Here is a 23213-nt window from a genome sequence, read left to right as displayed (position 1 = left end):
CACTGAAGGACAACACACCTTACATTTGGGGAGGAGAGGAGAGCTGTTAGAAAACAGCCAGGCATGAAGCTGGACAGGCAAAGGAAGGCAGATCATGAAGAAAAGGGCGTCTAGTAGATTTGATGAGTAGAATATGTCAGAAGTGGGAAGTACTACCAGTTAGACCAGTTCGAAAGCTGTGAGAGTCTTCCAGGCAAGAAGAAATCTGGAGGACCCTAACGGGGATGGATGATAAGAGGGGCACCCAGAAGAAAGGGCGAGTCCCAGGACCTAGGGGAACGCTGGGGCTAAGTGTGAAGGGCTCCCTTTGCTGGTTCAGGACTGGCTGTTGGAGCCCACGGGGCGGGAGATGCTTCAAGGTCAACAGAATAGGACCAGGTACACAGAAGTTCTCAAACTTGAATGGTAAGGAACTTGGTTAAAAATATAGATTTCTGGACCCATTCCAAGAGATTCGATTTCAGCTGATGTGAAGTTAAGGCCATGAATCTTAAAATGATCTTTAAAATCACCTCAGGTGATTCCTTAAAATCTTCTAATTTAAAAAACCTCAGAGGGGGGTGCCTGGGTGGCTCAGTCGGTTAAGCACCGGACTTCGGCTCAGGTCATGATCTCACAGTTCGTGGGTTCGAGCCCCGCATCGGGCTCTGTGCTGACAGCTAGCTCAGAGCCTGGAGCCTGTGTCAGATTCTGTGTCCCCCTCTCTCTCAGACCCTCCCCTGCTCATGTTGTCTCTCTCTCTCTCTCTCTCACACTCTCTCTCTCTCAGAAATAAATAAAAACATTAAAAAACAAAACAAAAACCTCAGAGGAATTAACTGTGGAGGATAAGAGGCAAGTCCAGGGACAAGGGCCTAGGGTGCCTCTCTGTCTATGCCTTTTGAAGTGGGACATCTCACCAGGCAACACTAACTGCAAGGAACCCTAAAATTAATTCCAGTCCTGGGTGCCTGGGAACTCCGTCGGTTATGCCTCCAACTCTTGATTTTGGCTCAGGTCATGATCTCACAGTTCCTGTAATCGAGCCCCAGGCTGGGCTCTTCACTGATGGTGTGAAGCCTGCTTGGGATTCTCTCTCCCACTGCCCCTCCACTATTTGCGCATGTGCGTGCTCCCCCTCTCTCTCAAATCAAAAAATTTTTTAAAAAAGTTTTTTTATTTTTAAAAAATAAAAATTGATTTTCACATCAGGTTTTTAAAATTGATTAAATATTTTCATTCCTCTATGACCTATTCTTAGAATGATAGGGAAGATGTTTTTTCTGTAAAAGATACTTATGAAACTATTCCTGTTCAAAGAAAGGCTGGCTTTAAAAACTACTAAACTAAATAATTGAGAACCACTTAGTCGATCTTTACCCAAGACAACAATAGGCCAGCTCTGTGACAATTTAGCAGAACTGCTGGACTATTTCAATGTCTTAAAAATTACCATCTCTATCTAGAAACACATGATTTAAAAATCTGTAGTTCTCAGTCCATAAACAATGACATTGGCCAGACAGACCGGGCCAGCCACAGAACACAGAAGGAGGGAGGAGGGTAACCTCACCCAGGGAGGACCCCTCAATGTAACTACTCAACATTCAATCGTATTGAATAATCAAACACTGTAATTCTGAGCTTCTAATGAAATATCACAGAAAGCAGCATAACAGAGGGACCATAAATGGGTTATTACAGTTTCTTACAGTAGCCTATCTCTAAAGGAAAAGCATTCACCTTGCATCAAAACAAGGCTTTAGGAATGTTCTCAGAGCAAACATTCCAAACACCCTTCTCTGATCACACAGGCTTAGGAGACGTAGAGTAGGGTTGGGATTCTTTCCCAAAAGAGACTTGGAGAGAGACAGATCTACTTAAGTTACCCCTACATACCAAAGAGAAAACCCACAGAAGCCAAAATTCTTGACAAGAACTCAAGAATTATTAGCTGCTTTTAACCCTTGTTAAATCTTAGCCTGTCTTATATATAAAGTGCAGTACTGCAAAGACTGAAATGGTCTACAATCTTTCTCCACCACAGCCATCCTAAAATGGAAGAGATCCAGCTGTGAACTAAAAGGAGGCAAGATTTTTTTCCAATCCATTTTCTAAATACTATAGGCTAAGGCATAAAACTTACTAGACAGGGGCACCTGGGTGGCTCAGTTTGTTAGGTGGCCAACCTCAGCTCAGGTCATCATCTTGTGGTTTGTAAGTTCCGGCCCCACACCAGGCTCTGTGCTGACAGCTCAGAGCCTGGTGCCTGCTTCGGATTCTGTGTCTCCCTCTCTCTGTCCCTCCACTGCTCATGCTCATGCTCTCTCTCTCTCTCTCTCTCTCTCAAAAATAAACATTAAAAAATTTTTTTTAACTTACCAGATAATACATACTAGAGGCCTAAGACGAAAATAACTTATACTTTAAGGACTAAAGATTTTTGAATAAAAATAAAATGCAAAATCACACAATTATGGGCAATCTAATATTATGAACTTACATGAAAATACCTTTTATTTTAAACATTAGATATTTATATCAGTAAAATTTTTCTTGAATTTTTTAAAGGTTTATTTATTTTTGAGTGAGAAAGAGTGGGGGAGCAGAGAGAGAGGGAGACAGAGAATCTGAAGCAGGCTCCACACAGTCAGTGCAGAGCCTGATGTGGGGCTCAAACCCATGAACTGTGAGATCATGAGCTGAGCCAAAGTCGGATGCTTAAACGACTGAGCCACCCGGGCATCCCTACATCAACAGAGTTTTAAAGAAATCAGAAAGCAAACCGAAGAACGTATTAAAGATGACAGGTCCCTATAAAATACAAAATAAAATTTCAGAAGCAGATGTAATATTGATAACAACAATAGCTACCCCTTACACAATGCTGCCCATGGGTGCTAGGCATTGTCTTAGCATTTTTCATTTTATCTTTACAACCCTATGAATAGGAACTACTAATATTATTGTTCCCATTTTATAGATAAGCAAACTGAGACACAGAGGAGTTAAACCACTTGCCCAAGATCACACAGCTAGTTGTGGCAGAGTAAGAATCCAAACTGAGAAGTTTGGTCTCAGAAGCTTCTTTTTAATTACTACATTCTTCTACCTAAAGAGGCCGAATTGCTGTATGTTAAGATATTGAGATTGTAAATACGAAACACTGTGAATATCAGCATGCTATGAAAACGTTAAAATTTTAATATGAAATACAGCAGTTGAATTCCTACAGACATCTGAAAGAACATTAAAGGAAAAGCATCTAAGACAATTCCAAGAACTAGTGCATTGAGACCCGCATTTGGGAAGCTAGCTAGTATTACTAGACTGAATAACAGAACTATCCAATGAACTAGCAAACTCTCCTGAGACCTTAGAAAATGTGGAAAATATTCAAGAGAAAAAGCAAAACAATGTTAAATAGATACCTGCAACCCCGGCTGCTCCCAGAAGAGCGGAACAGACCCCCGGATTTGGATGAAAGAAGAAACAGAGTCATCCAAGTATACAACCTGCAGAGAAAAACAAGAGATAAAAGATTTCCACACAGGTATTACCTTGACATCACAAAGGCAACTTTACTAACATCTGTTGCATGCTAGTCACATCTTATGACCAATGTCTCCCACCCAACTGGCCTAACAGAATATCCAGGAGGGGCTACTAAGTAAGTTTGATTTTCTTCTCTTGAGTGAGTTTTTCTGTATATTCACCAAAAAAAATAGTGAAGCCATAAGCATAAGAAGCACAGCTTTTACAAAGGAATTCCTTCTAAATTTCAATATTTTACACACATACCTTTATATGTAATTTTTTTCTTTAGTTTTCAATATTTTCCAAAAACTAATTTGAAGAACTGGTTTGGGCTGCAGGGTGTGGCCTGAATTTACAATTCCATAGTTTTGAGCCAAATGTGTCATAATTCTTTTTAAAATTCTTTTAAATTCAAGTATAAATAACATATTGTGTTGTATTAGTTTCGGGCGTACAATATAGTGATTCAACAATGATTTCTTAGTGCTCATCAAGATAAGTGTGCTCTTAATCTCCTCTATCTCACCCATCCCTCCCCCCAACCGCCCCTCTGGCAACCACCAGTTTGTTCTCTGTCTTTAAGTCTTTTTGGTGCGTTTCTTTTTTTCTTTGTTCATTTTGTTTCTTAAATTCCACATGAGTGAAATCATATGGTATTTGTCTTTCTAATTGAAAATGTCATAATTTTTCATTTTAGATGATGTATCTTTAAAGAGCTGAGTTTGGTTTAAGTTCAGACACACAAAAGCCACTTCTATGAAGTTGTCTAGCTCTATATAATTGAGGATTTTAAAAATTCAATACCAAACTGTACAGCACTGACAGTGTCATGCTAATTAATTAGTAAAACTCTTGTTACTCATTTGAAGAGGCTCACCTAAGTTTGTTTATAAGTAAGTCTGGTTCAGGGAAGCCTTTCTTAAGGCCAGAAGGGAGCCAAGAATAACCACAAAATGGCATTACAGATGTGAAAATGAGTTCTGAATCAAATCAAAATCTGTGGTTCTATTAGTTTCTGGCCCTCGCATCTAATACATGAACTAAGCGACATAAGATGCTATGTACCTGTTCTGTTTCTACAAAATTAGCAACGTGGCCGTCATCATTTGTTCCCCGGACATTGAACCTGGTCCCAGCTCGTTCACAGCTGAGTCTGGAAATGAGGCAAGCCTTTGCCTGCTTATGAGCAGCATAGATTGTTCTGATTTCTACTCCCCCACACATGAGGCGTAACAGCCAGTCATCACAATTCACGCCGTAGTGCTTGAGATGCAAGTGCAAAGACTGATTCCTAACAGAAAAGAAATAACTCATTAGCTCACTGAGTGCCAGCTAACACTGGATAAGCTTTAATAAAACAGTGCTCCTGAAGCATTAACCTAATGCTATTCAATGAAAAGGCCCCTACAAATAAATCAATTCATTTACATTTACCGTGCTAGGAGTCAGAAGGCGAGGCAAGAAAACGCGATCCTCTGGCATGTGATCTATGGTTCACAGAAAAGAAGCAGATCTTTTGTTTTTAGCATCCATGCCTTATTCTGTTATCTTTTTATATAATGTATATATAACCTACCTTTCCCAAAAAAGGACTTCATACACATATCCTCATCCCACTTCATAAAGCTTTATTTACGCTTAAGGCTCAACTTTAGTAAGGCTCTATTTTAATTCATTTTAATTCAAATAGCCAATTGAACTAGTAGCTACCATATTAATATATGTCTAGAGTTTTCCATTACTCCAAAAAGTTTAGCACTCTATGTAACAGAGGTGGCCTGGTTTTCACATTTTTTTAGGGCAAAAAGTTTTATTCAGACAAACACACAGAAGTCCAATGATTAGGAAACATATCAAAGCAGAGCCTTTATGGCTAAATCAGGGACACAGGCTGTAGTCCTGCCCAGCTGGCCACCTTCTCATCCCGCTGACTGGAGCCTTCCTCCTCCACAGAATGCATCTGGAATCTCCGAACCAACCTCTGACCAAGGAAAATATACTGTTGCGCAGAAAAACTTTGGTCATTTCAGATAACAAGGTGTCTTATAAAAGTGGATTCTCTATAATACTGAAGCCTGGTTGGGGGCGCCTGGGTGGCTCAGTGGGCTGAGCGTCCGACTCTTGACTTTGGCTCAGGTCATGATCCCAGGGTCGTGGGATCGAGCCCCACGTGGGGCTGTGTGTTGGGCATGGAGCCTGCTTGAGGTTCTCTACTTCCTTCCTCCCTCTTTCTCTGCCTCTCTTCCTCACTGGCATGATCTCTAAAGTAAAAATAAATATATAAAAATTTTAAAATAAAAAAAAAATACTGAAGCCTGGTTCTCTGAGTTTTAAAACTCTTCTGTTTTAAGTAGAGATTGTTCTTCTTAAGTGCTCTCCACTATCTTGCTGTCTTAATCATTAACACACAGCAATACAGCTAGACCAGCAGTAGCCCAGCCCTCCTCCCCAGGGTGTGGCTGCTGTAGAGATAAAACAGATGGGGGTCATGTGCAGTTCTGGTAAACCACCCGTTCAAGAAAATGTACTGGAATGTGAATGAGTGGTGAGATCACTACTGGACTAACACTGAATCCAACAGCCGTTATGCATTTTAAAAGTATGACTTTCTGACCGTGACCCAGTATGCCTAGATGCCATAGCGAGTCCCATGTCATGGCAGAGGTATACGAAACTTACTTATCCCCATTTAAATAGAAGTGGGATCCTGTGCGTTTGTTCAGGTAGAGTTTCTCTCTCTGCCATCAGTTTTCACTTTCCTTTGCTGTCAACGTGTTGCTGCTTTAGTTCTACCTAAATTTATAAACAACTGTCAACTGGCATCAGCTTCAACTCTCCAATGGAGTAAAATGACTTGGGTTTTTGTGACAGGCGTTTATGACTCTGGCAACAAAACTTACTGGGCTGTATCCTGGAAAATATTTCTGCTACGCTACAAGAGGATGCATAATAAATGCATAAAGCTTTTGTTTTTCTGTTCAAATTTTCTGGAATTCTCAAGAATTCCAATCCTTAGCAAAATGTAGAAAGTGTTAAGTGACCAAAACTTGTCTTTGGTGTTCTAGTCTCCCCTTTGTTCAACCTGTCTTCCACTAGATAAACTCCCTCAATCTTTTATCTAAACTTGTCCCCACCTCCAACCTTAATTGAATGAAATAGTAAATAAATTATTCCTAATGGCTAAACTTAACAAATGTGCTTAATTGCTGATCATTGAGCCAATGCATCTGCACCTGCTTAAACTTCCAATTATGGTGGGAAAACTTCTTTTTTTTTTAAATTTTTTAATGTTTTTTATTTATTTCTAGGAGAGAGAGAGAGAGAGCGTGAGCAGGGGAGGGTCAGAGAGAGAGGGAGTCACAGACTCTGAAACAGGCTCCAGGCTGTGAGCTGGCAGTCAGCACAGAGCCCGATGCGGGGCTCGAACCCACGAACCGCAAGATCATGACCTAAGCGAAAGTCGGACGCTTAACCGACTAAGCCACCCAGGCGCCCCAATGGTGGGAAAACTTCTAACTCTTAATATAAGGAAGTTGGGGTGAAGAATGAGCAGGGTGCAGGGGTAAAAAAGTAAGGACAGCTGCCCAGTCCAGCCGCACCATCACTAGGAACTTCAATGTCTCTTCCATCAGAAAAAGTATACGGCTGACATGGACTCTATGCCCACTCATTTGCCCTATTAACCCTGCTCTCCCCACCTCTCCATCATCTCCTCCTTCGTGAGGCTCCAAGTCTTTGACTACAGTTCACTACAGTTTGTTTGTTTTTTCATTCTACCCTGTTTCTCCTCCACGCTACTGTGCTGGGCCAAAAAACTTCCATGTTAGCTACAAAGTTTGCTCTAAAATTAGTCTCCCATCTTAAGGTTGCTGTTGACTTTGAGCCCTCTGACAACCAGGCCAGATGGGTCACACTTGAACATGCTANTACAGAAAAATGGTGGTAGTCAGGGGTAGGGGTGGGTGGGAATATACAGGAGGAACATCTTGAATCTGAAGTACTAAGGGAGACCAAGAACACAGTTATAATATATGTAGACATAATGAAATATAATTGGTACAGGATATTAAGGTAAAAAGTCAACATCAGTGCTGGCTGGGGACAAGAGAACCACATACTAGAAATCTGGTCTATTCCAATAAAGGAGTGCTAATTATAGTCACATGTGCTCACCCTTGGTGCATACTTCTAATAGAGCACATTAATGCATAATCATGAAATATATCAGCTACCTACTTAAGTCTTATTACAGTACTCAACGTTATCCAAGTGTACCACTTCCTCACAGTCTATTGCTCTTGAACCAAGATTATCTACCTATAACCTTTAAATTAAAAATAATAAGGTGATGCTGTCTTAGAAAAACAGTACTGCCAGAGGAAAGTTATCAAAACCAAGAGCAGTAAACATTCATAACGCAATTCTACTACAACTAATTCATTCTTAATTTTAAAATAAATATCCTGAATATATTTTGGAAAGGAAAAGTCAGTCTAGATCAGGGAGAGCAAATGGGTGTCATGTCACATGAGAACTTCGACAAACTGACACTGGATGCCTGCTCTGCTCCTCTGAGGATTCTGGAAGCAGGAGAGAGGGTATGCTCCATCAGCAATGCCCATCCCTGCTATCTCTGGAAATAACTGCTGAGCACACTGTAACCCAAATCAGCAAACTACTGCACAGCAAGCGTGTGATTATGAAGGGGAAAAATGTAACACAAACTCACCAGAAAAATCTATTATCAGTTGTGTGTTCTTGCATGCTACGATGTGCATTAAGACTCAGATCTAAACTTACTCCAGATGCAGACCACGCAAAATAAAAGTTTCCTGAATTCAAAACTTTTCGCACTTCTGAAATGCGATCCTCCTCTGAAGAATCGATTCGTAGTGATATAAATTCAGTGGAAGTAACTCGGAAAACCTCAGATTCTTGAATTTTTCCAACAGACATACAACCAGTGACTAAGACCAGATAATGTAACATAGTGTCACCTGCAAAAAACAAAGAATTAGTTGGATGAAAAGTCTCAGTATTTCTCAAGCTATTCAAAGCTTCTTCCAACTTTCTTGCCAGGTCTCCAACTTTTTAAATCTGACAGCATGGTTATTTTAAATTGACACTGACATGTTTACGTTACAAGGGGATTTGGGCAAGAGCTGAAAAAACATCCTTGCTTGAGCACATTTAGTATAATGAAGCATTTACACATTAACAGAATAATCTCACATTTATGAAATTGCTCCTCTACTTAATCTGAGGATATACAAAATTTGCCAAGTAAAAAACTGTGTGTCTTATGCTCCCCATCTTTCCTTTATAATTGTTAGGAAATCCAGATAATACAATAAATGTTAGAGTTCTTTGTAAATAGCCCAGTTGGAAAGAATGCTATATAAATGTGAGCTGCTGCTGCTGCTGATATATGGGCAGAAAGCCCCTGCCGACAGTTTATAAAGCAATTCGGTTTACGAAAACTTTCACAGAGACTTTTCACTAATCTTGACAGAATCTTATGAAATCAGTATGAAGGTGAAATTCAGCAGCGGTGTGCTTTGAGCGTGGGCTCTGATGAGGCAGGGATGGCCCTGAATCCCGGCTCCCTGACTTATCACCCAACCCGACTTCAGTGTGTTAACATAACCCAACCTGAGCTCTGCTCCCTGATAAGCCAGGATTAAGATAAGTCTTGCGGCACTGTGTGGAATACCTAAGATGGTGTTAGCACCTAGGCACAGGGCTTTATGTGTGATAGATTCGTAACAGGTGACAAATCTCCACTTCATAGCCCAATACTCTTCAAGGTATGGCCCATCAACTGTCACAGTGAGAAAAGGTGCTTGTGACATGAAAATCAACTACCTCACCAAATTCACCATTTAGTTTAGCTGACTTTTTTCTCATAGTAAGACTTTACCAACGAAGGGAGCCGTGTGTTGATCTGCATGAAGGCACAAGCTTCCTTATCTCGTCACAGACCAACAGCAAAATGGCTCACGGACGGGTACCAGGTCCTGGGCCATGCTTCCAGTCATACAGACAGACTAGTAATCACAAAGGTTACTCTGCAGCCCATGGTGACATTAAGTGGCAGAGACAGATTTAAGCTGAGACTTTTAAATACAAAGAAGATATCCTTTCCAGTATAAACCAGAGTAATCAGTCTGTTCTCATGAACATCTTTTCCTAAAGCACTGAAGCAAAGAAAAGGGGCAATGCCCTGATTTTCTCTTTTGACAACTGATTCAAATCCTTCAAGGATTCACACTGGATGACGTCTCTGGAACTTAAAATCACAAGAGTATGTAGCAGACTTTTGCAGTCAACATTTTCCCTAGATTAACATAATTTAGATTAGCATAATTAGGGTTTAAAAGATGTCACCAGGCTTTAGCTCAAATATAGAGTCTGACATGATAAACAGTCTCCCTGAAATCATTAGAATTAAAAAATAAAAGAAATGAAGAAGACTAATTATATTGAAAAATAAACTTACCAAGATTTAATCGTAAAACACCTAAGAGTCCATAAGCATCAAGCACTTTGGAGTATGTACCCTTGATTGCCTCTTTTTCTGCAGATGCTACAAAAAAAAGTTTCAGGGTAAGAAAAATGGCCTGAAATATCAGATTCTATTTTGCTATGAAGCCAGAGTTTGTCTAAATCTGATATTCTATTTTTTTTAATTTTTTTTTTTTTTAATTTCTGAGAGAGAAACAATGTGAGCAGGAGAGGGTCAGAGGGTCAGAGGGAGACACAGAATCTGAAGCAGGCTCCAGGCTCTGAGCTGGCTGTCAGCACAGAGCCCGACGTGGGGCTTGAACCCACAAACTGTGAGATCATGACCTGAGCTGGGGTTGGACGCTTAACCGACTGAGCCACCCAGGTGCCCCTATTCTATTTTTTTAAATCTCATAGTCTTCACTTTTTTTAAATACTTTTTCTAAGTTTATTTACTTACTTTGAGAGACAGAGAGAGAGAGAGCGAGCACAAGTAGGGGAGGGCAGAGACAGAGGGAGAGACTCACAAGCAGGCTCAGCGCTATCAGCGCTTATCTCTTGCCCCAACCCCTTTTCCTTCCCTCATTCATCTACAATGTAGAATTATAGAACATTTCGGCAAAAGTACGTGTTCCACATTAGAAAAGCATGTTATTAGATCCTTAAGGCCTTCCTGATTCCTGTTAATCTTTACTGCCAACAAAAGGGCTATCCTCTCAGCCTACTGCCTTGCCTAATACTCCTTAGGGCTTTGTGTTCGAGAGCTTCTCCTCTGCCCTGAGCTGTCTCTTCCAGGGCTCTACAGACCATCTCATTTTCCCTGCCTGCTTCACCTCTTTTCAGACCATCTACTCATAGACCTTCTTTCCAGTTAAGCCACTTCTGCCTTTGAATGAGTTGTGCTCTGCTAGCTGGCCACACAGGCTAAAACTAAATTAATTACTCAATCACTCACTTAGCTGATCCTGTCATAATTTTCTAATATGCTCATTATTAAGTGTAGGCCTTTACCTTTACCAAAGCACCCCGTATGAAATTAGGGAGTGGATAAGATTTCACCAAGCCATTAATAGTAGTTATAGGGATTTGTAGTTCTGCATTCCTAGAGTTCTTCTTACTATTATACCATGGGTTTAAATAACAGTTACTCCTAACATTAAATGACAAGCGACACAAATACAAAATGCCAGAGTATTAATTTTAGTTATATTTTATAAAGTAAATCAAGATTGCCTGCCCCTAAGTACTGCCTCATTAAGAATACCACATGGACATTAAAGCAAACATTGGAGAAGCTTGTTATATCTCTGACGACAGAGGCATGGCTTCCTGGACAAATATTATAGTTCTAGAGGTTAATGCTCTATATATTTAATACCATCACTAATATACTAATAATATTACTAGATGTATCAGTCTCAGCAGCAATCACTATTTGGGTTCAAATACCAGGAATGAGTAAGATTAGAAAGAAAACTATTATCATCAAGATAGTATGGTAGTGACACAAAAACAGACACATAGATCAATGGAACAGAATAGAGAACTCCGAAATGGACCCTCAAACATATGGCTGACTAATCTTCGACAAAGCAGGAAAGAATATCCAATGGAAAAAAAGACAGTCTCTTCAGCAAATGGAAAACTGGACAGCGACATGCAGAAGCATGAACCTGGACCATTTTCTTACACCATATACAAAAATAAACTCAAAATGGATGAAAGACCTAAACTTAAGAAAGGAAGCCATCAAAATCCTAGAGGATAAAGCAGGCAACAACCTCTTTGACTTCGGCTACAGCAACTTCTTACCTGACATGTCTCTAGGGGCAAGGGAAGCAAAAGCAGAAATGAACTATTGGGACCTCATCAAGATACAAAGCTTCCACAGAGCGAAGGAAACAATCAGCTAATAAAAGGCAACCGATGGAACAGGAAAAGATATTTGCAAATGACATTATCAGATAAAGAGTTAGCATCCAAAATCCATAAAGAACTTATCAAACTCACCACCCAAAAAAACCCAAATAATCCAGTGAAGAAATGGGCAGAAGACATGAATACACACTTCCAAAAAAGATATCCAGATGGCCAATTGACACATGAAAAGATGCTCAACATCACTCATCATCAGGGAAATACAAATGAAAACCACAATGAGATACCACCTCACACCCGTCACAATGGCTGAAATTAACAACTCAGGAAACCGTAGATGTTGGAGAGAATGCAGAGAAGGAAGAACCCTTTTGCACTGCTGGTGGGAATGCAAACTGGTGCAGCCACTCTAGAAAATAGTATGGAGATTCCTCAAAAAGTTAAAAAGAGAAATCCCCTATGACCAGCAATTGTACTACTAGGTATTTACCCAAAGGATACAAAAATGCTGATTCGAAGGGATATGTGTACTCCAATGTTTATAGCAGTACTATTGACAATAGCCAAAGTATGGAAAGAGCCCAAATGTCTATCAACTGATGAATGGATAAAGAAGATCTATATATATACACACACACATATACACAATAGAATATTAATCAGTGATCAAAAAGAATGAAACCTTACCATTTGCAACAATGTGCATGGAACTAGAGTGTATTATGCTAAGTGAAGTGAGTCAGTCAGAGAAAGACATACATGATTTCACTCATATGTGGTATTTAAGAAACAAAAACAGCTGAACATAGGGGAAGGGAAGCAAAGACAAGATAAAAACAGAGAGGGAAACAAACCACATGAGACTAAATACAGAGGATAAACTGGGTTGCTGGTGGGATGGGGGGGATGGGCTAAACAGGCAACTGGCATTAAGGAGGGCACTTGTTGGGATAAGCATTGGGTGTTATATGTAAGTGATGGATCACTAAATTCTATCCCTTAGATCTTCAGTACGCTATATGTTAACTAACTTGTATTTAAATTTTTAAAAAAAAAGAAAATAAAGTGTATTTTTAATAATATGCCGTTGCCTTCCCTTAAAAACAACAACAACAACAACAAAAAAGTCACTTTATAACGTAAATTCCCGTGCAACAAAATGTTTCTCTTCTAGGGATGAGTGGTTCAGGCGGTTAAGCATCTGACTTTGGCTCAGGTCACGAGCTTGCAGTTTGTGGGTTCGAGCCCTACATCGGGCTCTGCACAGACTGACAGCGCAGTCTGCTTGGGATTTTCTCTCTCTCTCTCTCCCTCTCTCTCTGCCCCTCCCCCACGTACATGTGCACTCATTCTCTCTCTCTCAAAATAATAAATGAACTTAAAAAAAGTTCCCTCCTCTAAATATATGAATATATCGTGTCTCTCAGGCTCCTTGAACACCCAACTATTGAACTGTCCTCTGATTCAAACATTCCAACAAATGTCCTGCTGCTTATTTATACTTTTATATTATATTCTAAGGCTCAGGAAACAATATAGACACACACACAAGCACACAATTTAATCTAAAGTGCCTATTCTTAGATAAAAGTACTAATTGAAAGAGTAGATATCACTTTCCTTCCCAGGAATTTCTTGCTTTCTCCTCAATATTAAGTGGAATTTAAAAATAACGTTTAGAGTGAGGACTGACGTTTCACAATCTGTATGCTGGTTGTGAAGGATTATGACAGTAACTAAGACAGGGAGAAGTATTTTTCATGCACTATTCAATTTTCACCGCAACCCCATGAGCAAAGTTACTACTATTTCCATTTGACATATGAGCAAACAGGCTTAGAGAGGCCACCAATTTGTCACTAACTGTCTAAGCCTAAACGGCCAGAGTCACAGAACACAGCTTTGTGCAGGAAGGGGTTTCGCCTAGTTCGCTGTGCTAACCCCAGTGGCCTAGCTCAGTGCCTGGCACTCAACAGGAGTTCAAAGAGTTTATGTTCAATGAATTTGTGAGTGAAATTTTAAAGTCCTATGCATTTTTAAGTCCAGATACTTCCAACTTCCTAAGAGAAAACAATGTTTTCTTCCTAAACGTCTCTTATGTAAAGTACTGTAGATGTTTCCCTATTCTTCCATATATGCTTCAAGGATGGGGGCAGAATGGAAGGCGGTCTTTTGCAGGCTGTCAGAGCCCAGGCTGACGAAGAACAATGGCCCTGGGCATGGATGCGAAGCCAGAGGCAGGGAGAGAGGGCATCCAGTTGAGGGGCACGACGGCCTGTGATGAGTTCGCGTGGGGTGAGGAGGGTGGTGTCGAGCCAGAGAGGTGGGCAGTGGGCTGGTATGGTAGGTTCAGGGTGGGGAGGGCAGGGTGCACTGGAGGGAACCCCAGGACAGGGTGCCGGAGCCCCTGTGGGCTGAGAAGGGCACCCACGCGGTGGCGGGGGCTGCTGTGACAACAGGACAGTGGCTGAGCACAGAGGGGCATGGTCAGCATAATGGCAGCCAGGGTCCTCACTGCTGGAGAATGACAGTGCAGATATGGAAAGGCAGAAAAGCAGAAGGGGCACCGCAGTCCTGACTAAAATTGGAGTTACCACTGGGGAACTCATAGTTTTCTAGACAGACAGACAGACAGACAGACATAGATACAAATGGGTGTTATACAACCATCAATACACAGACATAGTCAACTGCATACTGCCCTTAGCTCCCTCCTTACAGGGCCTGAGATCAGCAGCACCCCAAGAGCAATGGCCATACCTAGCACCCAGATCTTGCTTTCTAATACCATTTTCCACGGTAGGGACTCCTTAGAGAAATGGCTGATTCCAGGGTAAGGGCAGCGACAAGACGAGCCTGGGAGATATTCTTGCGCGGAAAGGGAATACTCACAGGATATTGGAGACATGGCACAAAACTGCAGAAGCCAGCCTGAAGGGACTTCTACTAGAGAAATCTGGAACAATGTGAGCAGTAAGACAAATTATAAGAGTAACAGATTAAACCTAAAGTGTGATGAGTAACGGGGAGGTTTACATACTCACAAAGTACCTGCTCTCGGAACACTTGCTAACACAACAGAAAGGTGTCTACCAGCGACCACCTCACCCAAACAATCAGAGTGAACACCAGCAGGAATGGGACAAGTCAAAACTGCGTGCCCTGACAGGGTACAGGGAGAAGAACACAGCAGCAGTTTGTAATATTCCTGCCAACATACATAACGCGAATCAGAGCAGGAGGAACCATCAGACAAACCCAAAGTGAGGTGCAGCCGACAAAACAACCGGCCTTCATCTTCAGATGTTTTAAGGTCTTAAACATCAAAGATTGAGGAACTTTCCCAGATTTAAAGAGATGAAAGAGACATGGCAACAAATACAAAAGAGACATGGCAACAAATACAATGACAAATCTGAACTGGACCCTCTGGCTGCAAGAGTCCTTGTAGGGACAACTGGTAAACTTGAATGGAGTCTGACGATTAGAAAGAAGTACAATGTTAACTTAGTTATGGTTCTATTGTAGTTACGAAGGAGCAAATCTTCCCTATTCTAGGAAATAAGTAATGATATTTGTGGGTGATGGGTCATCATGTCAGCAACTTATTCTCAAGACCTCAGAGAAAAGTTCTTTGTACTGAACTTCAGCTTTTCTGTATTTTTGACATTGTTTCAAAATTAAAAAAAATAAATGTAGCCATCGAAAATAAATTTATAAAACACATACGTATATTCCTAAATTAAGAAGCTTTTATGTCTACATAGCACTAAGATAAACTCTTATAGTACCATGTTATCCCCTCCTCACACATTTAAAAAAAATTTTTATTAACGCTTATTCACTTTTGAGAGATGGAGAAAGACAGAGCATGAGTAAGAGAGAGTCAGAGAGAGAGGGAGACACAGAATCTGAAGCAGGCCCCAGGGTTTGAGCTGTCAGCGCAGAACCCGATGCGGGGCTAGAACCCACAGACTGCGAGATCATGACCTGAGCCGAAGTCAGACACTTAACCGACTGAGCCAGCCAGGCGCCCGGTCTCCCCATGCATTTTTTAATGGGGAAAAGTTTCCCTCTATTTTATGAAACCCCATGAAATATAGAGAAATACATGAGGTAAGAGGGAGAGACTTAATTAAATTATTATCCTATTTTTCTGCTAATTTTTAATTCTAGGATAATGTGAGAATCTTCCACTAGAAGGGATTATTTAAAATAAAAAAATCCACACTACTTTAAAATGATGCATATGACCTTTAGATAAAACACAGGATTTACAAACAGTTTTACTCACTCCTCTCCATCTTTCCTTTTCCCTAATGCTCTCCCCTTGCATCCCACACTGCAGCCAAAATGAATAAAATATGAAAAACGGGCGGCTCCTTGTATGCTCCACACTCTCCCCTTTTTCCCTTTGTTCACAGTGTTTTCTCCATCCGGAACACCCCTGAGTCATCTCTGCAGTTCCAAACATTACCCAGCCCTCAGTACCCAACTCAAATGCCTCTTCCTTCCTCGAGTTTTCCCCGATCGTGCTGGAAGTAAATCTTTCTTCTCATTATTTCATAGTGCATTCGCTTGTATGCCAACAGCCACAGAAATGGTCTCATTTCCTTTAATCTCAAATTACCAACCTAACCGGAGATGCCGAACGCTGCAACTGTTAAGCATTCGTCTCACAGACAAAAACAAATTGAGAGGTTGCAGCACAAAAGAGAATGTTTTGTCAGGTTTAAAATTGCACACGAAAAGATAGACATTTAACTTTATTACCATCAGTAGCATCCGAATGCTCTGAAGTTTAACAATTCCTTACGGTGATGTCTGGAAATTTTCAAATGTGATGTCTATGGCGAACATTTAAGGTGGCCTGAGGGTGGCAGCGGGGAGGTGGGGAAGACAGCCATTGTTAACTGATTTTTTTTTTAAGTTTATTTATTTTATTTTGAAAGAGAGAGAGAGAGAGAGGAGGGAAAGAATCCCAAGCTGTCAGTGCCGAGCTCGATGTGGGGCTCTATCTCAAGACTGTGAGATCATGACTTGAGCCGAAATCTGACACTTAACAGACTGAGCCATCCAGGAGCTCCTATTTTTTATTATTTTTTTTTGTTATTTTGAGAGAGAGAGAAAGCAGGAGAGGGGGATAGAGAGAGGGAGAGAGAGAATCCCAAGCAGGCTCAGCACCATCAGAGCAGAGGCCGATGTGGGGCTTGAACTTGTGAGCCATGAGATCATGACCTGAGCCAAAGCCAGGAGTCGGATACTTAGCCAACGGAGCCACCCAGGCAGTCTCCTTTGATTCAAATCCTAGTGAATATGTGAATATGAATAAGGTCACGTTAACGCAAAATAAAATACATGCCATAAACATGTATTCTCATAAAAATATTTATGGATGAAATTACATGATATCCGGGATTTACTTCAAAATAAATGGGAAGGGGAAAATAGTGGACAGGGATACAGATAAACACAGTGTCCATGACATAATCACTGAGGCTGGGTGACAAATATGTGGGAGTAAATGACGCTATTCTCCCTTCTTTGATGTACAGTTGATACTTCCCAAAATAAAATGATAAAGTTTAGGGGCGCCTGGGTGGCTTAGTTGGTTAAGCGTCCGACTTTCGCTTAGGTCATGATCTCGCGGTTCGTGGGTTCGAGCCCCGCGTCGGGCTCTGTGCTGACTGCCAGCTCAGAGCCTGGAGCCTGTTTCAGTCTGTGACTCCCTCTCTCTGGCCCTCCCCTGCTCACGCTGTCTCTCTCTCTCTCTCTCCTAGAAATAAACAAAACATTTAAAAAAAAATGATAAAGTTTATTCTGACAAAATTCTTTGGCACACTGGATAAGTTCAGAAAGAAGAGAAAACAAGGTAACTCTGGCTAGTCAGTGACAGAGGAGGCTACTCGAATTCTAAGTAATTTGAGAGGTACTTTCCTCCAGCTACCCTAGACCAGAGGTGGATGAGTCAAAAGTTCAATGGGCATTTAGACTTTTATAACTTGAAAGGAAGTAGTAAGTCTTACTGTCTTTAGAATGACCCCATAATCCACTCTAAGGCCATCATAAAATCATCAAATGATAAATATATAACAAATTGTGAAAGAAGCCTTGCAATTCCAGAATGGAGACCCCAGGAAGGGTAAATACTGCTGTACTCTGTCATAAATTTTGTCCTTACGTTCATCCTAAATAACTTAGCTTTAATATCCTACTCTGTTGAAAAAAAGCCTTTGAATATAATAAGCCAGCCTTAACTCATCCGCAGAAGAGGTTAAGAAATATTTAAAACTACATCAAGCCATGAGGTAGTGATATGCAACAACATAATTGGGATGACTTAACTCATTCATTATTTTCTCTGGGGGCATGCTCTCAAAGTTCTTTTAACCGAACAAATTCATGACTGAAAGCAGGCCTAACCTACGTTTCGACTGAAGCCACAGGAAAGTAATGAAAATAGAAGCTGTGGAGATGATCTATTAATAGACTAGAGAAAACACTCAAGAATATTAACGTATCAATTGCTCCCTATCAAAGTGTAACCTACGAAGTGTCCTCTGTCACATTCCTCGGCACCCTCTTGCTGGGGTGACTTCTTTCCTTGCACTGTATCATATGCCACGACTGGGCATTATTCAGCATTATTGGTATCATACCTTCCCTTCCCGAATTAAAATTCCAGGCATCGGATCAGACTATGGAAAGTCAGATTAAAACATAACCATATACCTATTTCTTGATTTTCATGAGTCATAAATAACCGTGAAACAGAGGCTTATTAAACAGAGAATAATTGCCACGTGGTAATCACATCTACACTGTTAACTCCACCATCTCGATAGAAAGAAACAAAATCGACTTATTACTCAGATCACCAGATAATTTCACAGTCATTTGTTTTAAACTTAAATGGTACCCTGAGGATTAAATTTAAATGTCAACTTCCCTAACTTCTGATAATTACAAGAATACAAACTAAATAAATCAACTACTTAACGAAGGTCCTGCTACCCAATGTTAACATTCTGCTGTGGCTCAAACCTCCCAGATGGGCGACAGGCTGTCTTTCTTCAGCGGATACAGAAGACCAAACTAAAGAAAGCCATGAAGAACGTGAAAACAAGATTACAAGTTGGTCCGCTCTTTCTAGAACCACAATTTGCCTGTGGTTGCACGCCCAGCAGTTTGTGGTCGGCTCATTTGCATACAGGTAGCACTTCGGTGGAGAACCAGAGAGCCTGCAGTCAGAGGATCCTGGAGACCATGCAAACCAAGCTACTCATTTTCAGCTGAACCAAACTCGAGTTTAGGTCATTCATCCAAGATCACAGAACCACCTGGCAGTAAAGCCACTTTCCATTTTATCAGACATAAATAAAAAGAAAAGTTATTTTAAAAAGAAACTGTTCTCTTTGTAGAATTAAATTATTAAAACTCCAGCCCACAGACATTAAACTGACCAAATTAACGTTGTGTATACACCACAAATCCCCATCTCGGCAACATCTCAAAATGATAATAACCTTTCGCTAATTCACATAACAAGTATTTGCTGAACGTTTACTATGTACCAGGACCCTGGCAAAGTTCTACAAGAAAAAAAGTCAGTGCCCTAACACCTTGTATTAGGAAGATAGCCATTATATGACCATACAAATGCAAAATTATAAACGACAATAAACACTGTGATGGAATTCCGACAGACTACAAGGGAACCTAATTTAAAATTGCTGGGGGGAGAGCAGTGGTTACAACGGGCTCACCTGCAGCAGTGACCTTTAAGTTGAAACCTGAAGAATAAACAGGAAGTTAGCCAAATGAAGGGTGGAGATAAAAATGCTCCAAGCAACATACTCTGTGACCCAGCAATTCCATTCATAAAAATACAGCCAACAGAGATGGACATCTATGTGCACCAAAAGACATGGATAAGGATGTTCATCCCACTGTCATTCATAACAAAAAAAATGAGAAGTACATATCATCAGAATACTGGCATATTCACACTAGGGAATACTATAGAGTAGTGAAAACTACTGCCACGTGCTACAGCATGGGATCTCCTGTACAGAACGTAGAAGTCGGACCCAAAAGAATACATGCTGAATGATTCCATTTATGTTAGGTTAAAAACCAGACAAAATGAATCTGTGATGTAAGAAGTCAGGCAGTGATTACCTCTGCAAATCATGGTAGAGATGATAATGGGGAAGAACGTGAGGGAATCTTCTGGAGTATCAGTAATCATGTTTATTTTTCAACCTGGTAGTGGTAGCGTGGATATGTTCACTCTGTAATAATTCATCAAGTTGTACATTTATGATTTACGTATTTTTCTACACATGTGAATAAATTCACTTTTTAAAATAAATATTGAGCAGAAGAAACAGCATATACATAAAGGCTCTGAGACCACAGAGTTCTGCATTCAGAACTAAAAGAAGGCTAATGTGGCTGGAACACAGAAACCAAGAGGCAAAATAGTGTTAGACTGAAGAGGGAGACAGGACTCAATGATTCAATGTAGATCATTTTAAAGAGCTTGGATTTTAAGTTTGGTAGTCAACCGCTAAAAGGGGTCTTAATCGGGGAAATAATATGATCTAAATTGTGTTTTTTAAAGACGGGAGAGTGGGGCAGGGCAGTGGAAGCAGGGAGTGGAAGGACGCTACAATAATGGGCCACAAAAGGGACAACAGTGGTTTGACTGTGGCAGAACCAGCAAAAATGGTGACCTGCATGGGCTGACTACACACACTGAACATAGCAACAGAGTGCATGTGTGACGCTGGAGAGAAGGAGCGAGCTATCGAGGATGACTCTTTTTTTTTTTTTAATGTTTGCTTATTTTGAGAGAAAGAGAGAGCACGAGCTAGGGAGGGGCAGAGAGAGAGAGAGAGGCAGAGAGCGTATCTCAAGCAGGCTTTGCACCGTCAGCAGAGCCTGGCATGGGGCTTGAACCCACAAACCAGGAGATCATGACCTGAACTGAAATCGAGTCAGATGCTCAGCCTACTTAGGGAGCCACCCAGGTGTCCAAGGATGATCCTTAACTTCTGATTTAAACAAGCAGGTTGGATGGATTACAACTAAGGAAGACTGAAAGAAGAGCAGGTTTGAGGGAGTACAATGATCAATGTGACTGTCGACCCAGTATCTATTCCAAACTTTCCGTACCGTGTAGCCATCCTATCGGCTGGGGTTTTATGGGAACCCAGACAATGACAGTAATTTCTACCTTATTTTGCGAATCATCAGCCCAATCCAAATTGCACACAATGTCCCTATAACCATAGCAGTTGAATCAGGAAAGGACACAACTCTCAATTTGATCCAGTGCAAGGAGAAGTGCACTTTCACTTTGTGGGTTCCAATCCATTCTCTCAGCTTGAAAGAGCTGGATTTCAATTGTGTCATCTAAAATAAGTAATTATTCTACCCAGGTCTGTATCAATCAATCAATCCCAGATGTTGCTTTGCAACATCTACAAATCTGGTAACTATACCTTTTCATCCATTCTCCAAGAGAATGATGAAATCATGCAACAAGATAAGCCAAAGACATATGCCCAATGTTGACCAAGGAGAGACCACTAATGAGCACTAATGTATAATTAGCTAGAAATGTATTTAATTATAAGCCTTATTTTTTCCTATACTTCACAAAGGATCCATAGGATTAAAAGACTTTATCTATATTTTAGTAAGGTACTCAACAGACTATAGCATCCTATGGTCTACTAGTGAACAGAATGAACACAATTCTTAATAAATATTTATTGGCAAGAACTAATTTATGAAAGTAAACACACTTTATATATAAAGCTATATAAGAAAACTATAATAAAATGGAAATGAGTATTTTAATAAACATAACATTCAATATATAGAAATATTTAATCTTCAGGCCAATAATTTTATCAGAAGTATTTTGTTTTCTCTTTCTTTTTTACTGACTTAGTTATCTCAAAATCATCCAGGAATTTAAAGGGCGTATCTTTCAACCTAAACTAAGAGAGTGTCCAATTGACCAGAAGAGTTAATCCATCTCCCCCAAAAGCCAAATTTATTCACAGTAATGTGACTGGTTCAGTGGCTGTGAAATGCACTCCAATGTGAATACGTGGGCTTATATTATGTAACATAACAAGAGGAACAATAATGGCTTACCCTTGCAAAATCCATTTTGGTAGAAAAAGAGAACATAAATTCTTATTCACTATTCACAACTATTAAAAAACTCAAGCAGATATAAACTGTTACCAATATAGGTAATGATATGCTTATCATATTTAAAACTGTACTTCCTCTTGGCAATCTAATTGCCAAGCTAACCCCAAATGCACTAGTCAACCCTACTCCTTATGTTTCTTTCAAAATTACAGTTTAAATACAAGTGATAAACTTCACTAATTCAGACTTTACTACCTCAAAATTGTTGAAATCTAGGTTCCGATCGCAATGAAAAGCTATATTATTTAAACTGCTACCCACTGTAACTGGCTCATATATTTTCAGCTTTTGGATATCTGGGAAAGTCTTACTTTACATTATCTTAATTGTGGTCAGGTACAGAATCCTAGGTGTACAGTTTGTTTTCTTCTTTCTGAACTTTCAATTTGTTGTTCTATGTCCTCTGGCTTGGATTGTTTCTGATGAAAAGTCTGTCATTATTCTAGCTATTTTCTTTCTTCGGTACGTATGCCTTCCTTGGCCCATTTCTTGAGATTTTTCTCCTTATCACGGATTTTAAGCAATTTGATTATATATTTGGGTGTAGTCTGCTTCATGTGTCTGCTGCTTGGGGCTCATTTAGCTTCTTCAATATGTGGATTTATAGTTTTCATCAAATTTGGAAAACTACTGGCTGTTATTTCTTCATGTATTTTTCTGCTACAGCCCCTTCCTCCTAGGTTTCCAATTACACATATACATGACCCATATGAAGTTGTTCCCCAACCCACTGATGGTTCTGTTGATCTAGTCTTTTCTGTATTTCATTTTAAGTAGTTTCTATTCTTTGGTCTTCAAATCCACCAATCATTTATTCTGCAGTGTCTAATCTATTAATTCCCATCTGTGTGTTTTTTTTTTTTTTTTTCATTTCAGATAATGTTATTTTCATTTCTATAAATCTGATTTAGGCCTTTCACATTTTCATGTCTCTTTTTAATATGTTTATTCTTTGCTTCTTGGACCTTTGGAGTGTATTTATAATAGCTGTTATAGTGTCCTTGTTTATTAATTTTAACAGCTGTTTCTAAAAAAATTTTTTTTAATGTTTTTTATTTCTTTCTGAGAGAGAGAGAGAG

At 40.1% G+C, this 23213-nt stretch overlaps 1 protein-coding gene across 7 annotated transcripts in view; it reads right to left on the bottom strand.

Annotated features, from left to right (window-relative positions):
* SYNJ1 (synaptojanin 1) overlaps window positions 1-23213 on the bottom strand; it is an 86401-nt gene that overhangs the window by 55442 nt on the left and 7746 nt on the right. For all 7 annotated transcript variants that reach the window (XM_077765511.1, XM_077765512.1, XM_077765513.1 and 4 more), the window contains exons 2-5: window positions 10016-10102; window positions 8246-8513; window positions 4582-4807; window positions 3411-3494 (exon numbers count right to left, since the gene is read on the bottom strand). In XM_077765511.1, coding sequence (XP_077621637.1) covers window positions 3411-3494; window positions 4582-4807; window positions 8246-8513; window positions 10016-10102 — 665 coding nt within the window. The remainder of the gene's footprint in view (window positions 1-3410; window positions 3495-4581; window positions 4808-8245; window positions 8514-10015; window positions 10103-23213) is intronic.

The sequence above is a fragment of the Crocuta crocuta genome, unplaced genomic scaffold, assembly GCF_008692635.1.
Source record: "Crocuta crocuta isolate KB4526 unplaced genomic scaffold, BGI_CrCroc_1.0 scaffold84, whole genome shotgun sequence".
In the NCBI taxonomy this organism is placed as follows: domain Eukaryota; kingdom Metazoa; phylum Chordata; class Mammalia; order Carnivora; family Hyaenidae; genus Crocuta; species Crocuta crocuta.
This window is presented reverse-complemented; position numbering and strand designations above follow the sequence as displayed.